General features: G+C 29.6%; 1 protein-coding gene across 1 annotated transcript; it reads right to left on the bottom strand.

Moving 5' to 3' along the window:
• Positions 1 to 261: 261 nt before the first annotated feature.
• Positions 262 to 2,632, bottom strand: LOC107842608 (trihelix transcription factor GT-3b). The gene is made up of 3 exons (XM_016686548.2): positions 2,016 to 2,632; positions 1,721 to 1,929; positions 262 to 1,240 (listed from the first exon to the last, which is right to left on the bottom strand). Exons 1-3 carry the CDS (start codon positions 2,128 to 2,130, stop codon positions 683 to 685), a joined length of 882 nt encoding a protein of 293 aa, XP_016542034.1. The 5' UTR covers positions 2,131 to 2,632; the 3' UTR covers positions 262 to 682.
• Positions 2,633 to 4,662: the final 2,030 nt, after the last annotated feature.

Raw genomic sequence — 4,662 nt, 5'->3', positions numbered from 1 at the left:
AACATGACACAATTAATAGGGAAAAATGGTAAAATTATATTACCTATCATTGTTTTCTTAATAGCTGTGTCATCTCAATTTGAGACGGAGGGAGTACATAAACTGCTATAATATATAGATTAAGCTTTACGCTATTAATATATATTTTGCTCCAAATATATGTATAAGATTATTCAAATTACATATAATAAAGCAATCAAGTTGCTTTGCACACTAGAACAACTAAGAAATTCAAGATAAAGATAAACGCTCAGGAGCACATAAAGATAAAGATAATGAGAAATCTTATAACTTGCAAATTAAAGAAAAGAAGAGACATGAAATGCATGGAGATAGATAAACTTACTTTGTCTTTCACTACAAGAAAGAGCTTCAAGACAAACCTCTTATCAAAGGTTTTCTTTGTCCTTTCTTCGTCTTCTTTTAAACATCCCCAATAGCATGATCAGTAGACAAAATTTAATCAAGAAAAACAGTTAGTCTAATCAGCTAGTTAGCTAATATTCCACTTCCTTTATATCCTTAAAGTCCAAAATAGAGTCAACCTCTATAACCACGTTTGAAACATATGATATAACATAACATGAAAGAACAGTTTCAAAGATAACTCGAGCGTTGAGCGTTATAGTGAAATGTTGTTATCTATGATGATTGTTTTAGAGGGGTCTGACCGTATTATAAGTTACATGTTGTGATCTTCTCTTCTGAGCTTGTTCAGAAGAGCTGTGATAAGTGCATCCTTCTTCTCAGCTCTAGCTTCTTCTCTCACCCTTCTTTGGTCTTCCCTTTCTCTCCATCTTCTTTCCATCATTAGCCTCTCATTTTCTAAAGCCTCCATTGTTTGCCTCCATTCCATTTCCTTTATTCTTCTCTCTTCTTCCTTTGCTTCAAAAGCTTTTAACCATTGCATTTCCATTGCCATTTGTTGCTTCATGAAATCATCAAAAATCTCCTTAAAACTACTCACTAAATTATTACCACTACCACCACTAGAACAACCAAAAATATTTCCCTTAATTTTTCTTTTCTTCTTGCCAACTTTTTCACCTTCACTATCCTCATTTTCTTCCTCTTCATCAGAAGAAATAGCCTTCTTCTTTGACCCGCTCGCCCCTCCTCCTCCACCACCTTCTGCCTCTATCCATAGCATTCTCTGCATCCTAGCCGCAAAAATCGCTTGCAACTCGTTGTAAAATGGAAACTGTTGACGTAGAGCTTCAGGCTCCAGCGTTTCACATCCCTGATAATTAAAAGATATATAATGGGAAGGCAAAGAAAAAAAATACAAAACTACTTAATTCCATTGAAAAATATTTACAAAACAAGATGGTAACAGAACTTAACAACCCCAAGAAAGCCTTTATCAAGATTCAAGATAAAAGTTAAAATAGAACACTTAGCTAGTAGATATGGTTCTAGAATTTAAACTTGTATTTTTCAGTCCGAAAATATTGTGTTTTTAATTAAAAATAATATGGGTTCAGGATTTAATGTTTGTTGAAACTTTAAGTATTTTTCACAAAGAGTATAAGTTTTGCATAGAAAAAAGTGAGTACATAGTTGAATGGGCTGCATCAGGTCCTGCTAGCTTGTGACTTTCTGGGAAAGAAACCTAATAAAAGAACGAACGAGTCTATTCTTTCATTTGCTTTTTAATAGGTTTCCATTATTCAAGAATATTAATATATACTATAAATGAGAAATTAAACCATGTATGTACCTTATAGCGCGTAACAAGATTTTTCCACTTGCATTTACACTGTTCAGGGCTGCGATTGTAACCTTTTTCTTTCATCTTTGTAGCTATGACTTCCCATAGAAGCTTGTTCCTTTTTGTCTCCATAAAAGTTTGGTCCAGCTCGGCTCGAATCATCAAGAAATCCCTTGTTTCTTGGATACTCCATTGAGGGAACCTATCTGCGCCACCACCTAAAAGGATCGAAACGATAAGGTGTCATGCGAAAGACTAACAAAATAAATATTTAAAGACGATGAATCCAAAGAGCAATATGTACCGATATTAACCCCTCCACCAGTTGTATCGATATTCACACTTTGATGATGACTAAACTGATGTTGTGGTTGTTGCTGATGATGTTGATGATGATGGTGATGAAGATGAGGATCCATATAATAATAACCCTAGATTTATTATTATTATTATTAAAAAAGAAGAAGCATATATGTATGTGTTTGGACTTTGGTTGAATTTGAGAGATAGCTTTGATTAAGAAAATGGAGAGGAAAAAAATTTGGGGAGAGAGAAGAAAGGTTTTATATGTAGAAAAAAATTCAACAAGGAGAGTATATGGTCTATGGTGTGAAAATAAGGTGTGAATTTAATTTGTCAAATATAAAGTATGAATATATATATTTATATATATGTATGGGCTTATGTGTCAAAAGTGAGCGTTTGTGTGTTTTGAGTTCGTTCTCCATCAAGAAAGAATTAAAAGAAAAAAGAAAAAGGGAAAAATGTGAATCAAATCTTGCTTTTTTCCTCTTCATTCTCTTTTTGTTGATTCATTTCTTTAATTTTTTTGTCCATTAAACAAACAGTATTTCATCTCATCTCTGTACGCGGAAACTCATTTCTCTCTCCAAAATATTAGTAATCTTGAAAAGTTTGAATAGTATAATAATTTAGAATTGATATCCACATTTGTTCATATTGCGCCTAAGTGACATCAGGCTGCGGAAATGAAAACAGAAACCTCTTTGGATATATGGGGCTGAAGTTGATTGATTTCATGTGACTAGAAGTTTTGTATAGCTAAGATGCTTGTTCCACAAGGTTTCCCACTGTTCTCTATTATAACTAACAATAATTACATATGGCTAGTCTATGTTATAACATTTGGTTTGTAGCAAAGAAGAAAAAAGATAGAGAAAGTACGTAGAAAAATACTTGAATATATGACTTTTGTATTCTTGTATCTTGTTGTATGCGTAATACGCGTTAATGTGGCATAGCGTGAACCGCGTCTGGGGTGTCGGAGGCGTCGGCGTGAGGTCTTTTGGAATTCCTAGCATATATGGAGCAATAAATAATTCAATAGATTTATATTTCAGTTACTTAACCTTCATTCTAAAAATAATTATTTTAATTTACTTATCCAATTTATAAAATTAAAAGAATTTTATCATATTATTTCAATACTATTTCTATCATTAAATAACCACATATATAAAACTCAAATTTATATTTTTAAAGCATCATTCATAATGTTAGTTAAGTAAAATCAATACATAATTAATATTTTCTTAAGGAGGATGTCAAATGTACAAAGGTCAAACAAATGAAACAAAGGAAGTATTTTATATTCAATATACTATATATTTTAATAGGTCGAATACATTAATAGTCCCTTAAACAAACTACGGTAGTACTAATTTTTATTTATTTTTAGATAATTGAACTATGACTCATCCTGATTGAACATTTGAATATATGATAAAGTATTTTTATTAGATATTTTGATTAAAAAATGTAAAAAGTTTTGTGCGTATTTTTATGTGTCCATAACGTAGACACATTAAGTACTTAAATTATGTTGCCTCCTTTAATTAATTAAATGCATTATCCTCAATAAGTCGAGATACTCATCATGAATGTTCCAATTGATTAATTATATATGTATATAGTTAAAGAAGATGATTTTATATAATTATGTAATGAGCACTTAAGGATATGCAAGAGCTTTTCTACGTTTGAAACACAAGTATCTAATAGGGACTCTATCATATATATGTCCATATATTTAATTAGAACTGATAATAATTTGAGTATCTAATGAAATTTACTGACAAATTCAAGGATTCTCAATGTATTCGAGATTTCATATGTTATAGCAATAATTTATCTTACTACTTTCTCCATCTCAATTCTTAATTTATGTGAAGATGATTGACTAAAAATAAATTTTAAGAGTGGAAGAAAATTTTTGAAACTTGTATTCTTCAATAAGTTACAGACATTTGTAGAGACTAATCAAAAACAAACACATAAATTAAAATGAAAAAAATATTATCTAGCTTACAATTACTCATTTGGTTTCTATTTACTTGTCACATTTTTTAAGTTGTACACCCCTTAAAAAGTAACTAAAAATATTATCTAACTTACTATTACACATTTCATTTCTATTTACTTGTCACATTTTTAAGTTGCAAATAACTACTTAGACGGTAATTTGACTAAATTTTTCTTATTTATTATCTATTTTTATTTAATATTTTTTTTACTATATTAATATCTCTCCATATTTATTGAGAAAGATGATAGTAGAAACAAATAACTAATTATGCCCTTTTTCTGAAATAAAAACTATTAAAAAGTATCTATTTCTAATAAAGAAGACAACTAATTAGAAATGGGAAGAGTATCACTTTTGTGAATGATAGAATATATTTATCTATATTCGGCAATTTGAACTATAAACATATAAGTGCGCTGGGAAAACTTGTTTTCCTGAAATATTTTTTGTTTACTTCCCCCGTTTTAAAATAATTGATTTTTATTGGTATGATATTTCCTTTTAAGAAAATATTTTTTAGGAATTTATTTTACCAAATTAATCTTATTAATTATACTTTAAAAGTATAAATTTGAATATATTCACTTTGTATAGTCATTTAATGATTAAAATAGTATTGAAAGAA

The sequence above is a fragment of the Capsicum annuum genome, chromosome 9 (assembly GCF_002878395.1).
Source record: "Capsicum annuum cultivar UCD-10X-F1 chromosome 9, UCD10Xv1.1, whole genome shotgun sequence".
Taxonomy (NCBI): domain Eukaryota; kingdom Viridiplantae; phylum Streptophyta; class Magnoliopsida; order Solanales; family Solanaceae; genus Capsicum; species Capsicum annuum.
Note: the sequence above shows the minus strand (reverse complement) of the source record. Positions and strands in the feature narration are given on the sequence as shown.

Excerpts from the sequence above, each read along its gene's own strand:
- LOC107842608 (XM_016686548.2), bottom strand. The coding sequence starts at position 2,130 with ATGGATCCTCATCTTCATCACCATCATCATCAACATCATCAGCAACAA. Across the intron at positions 1,930-2,015 it reads TGGTGGAGGGGTTAATATCG|GTGGTGGCGCAGATAGGTTC; the intron begins GTACATATTGCT and ends CGATCCTTTTAG. Across the intron at positions 1,241-1,720 it reads ATCTTGTTACGCGCTATAAG|GGATGTGAAACGCTGGAGCC; the intron begins GTACATACATGG and ends TTTAATTATCAG.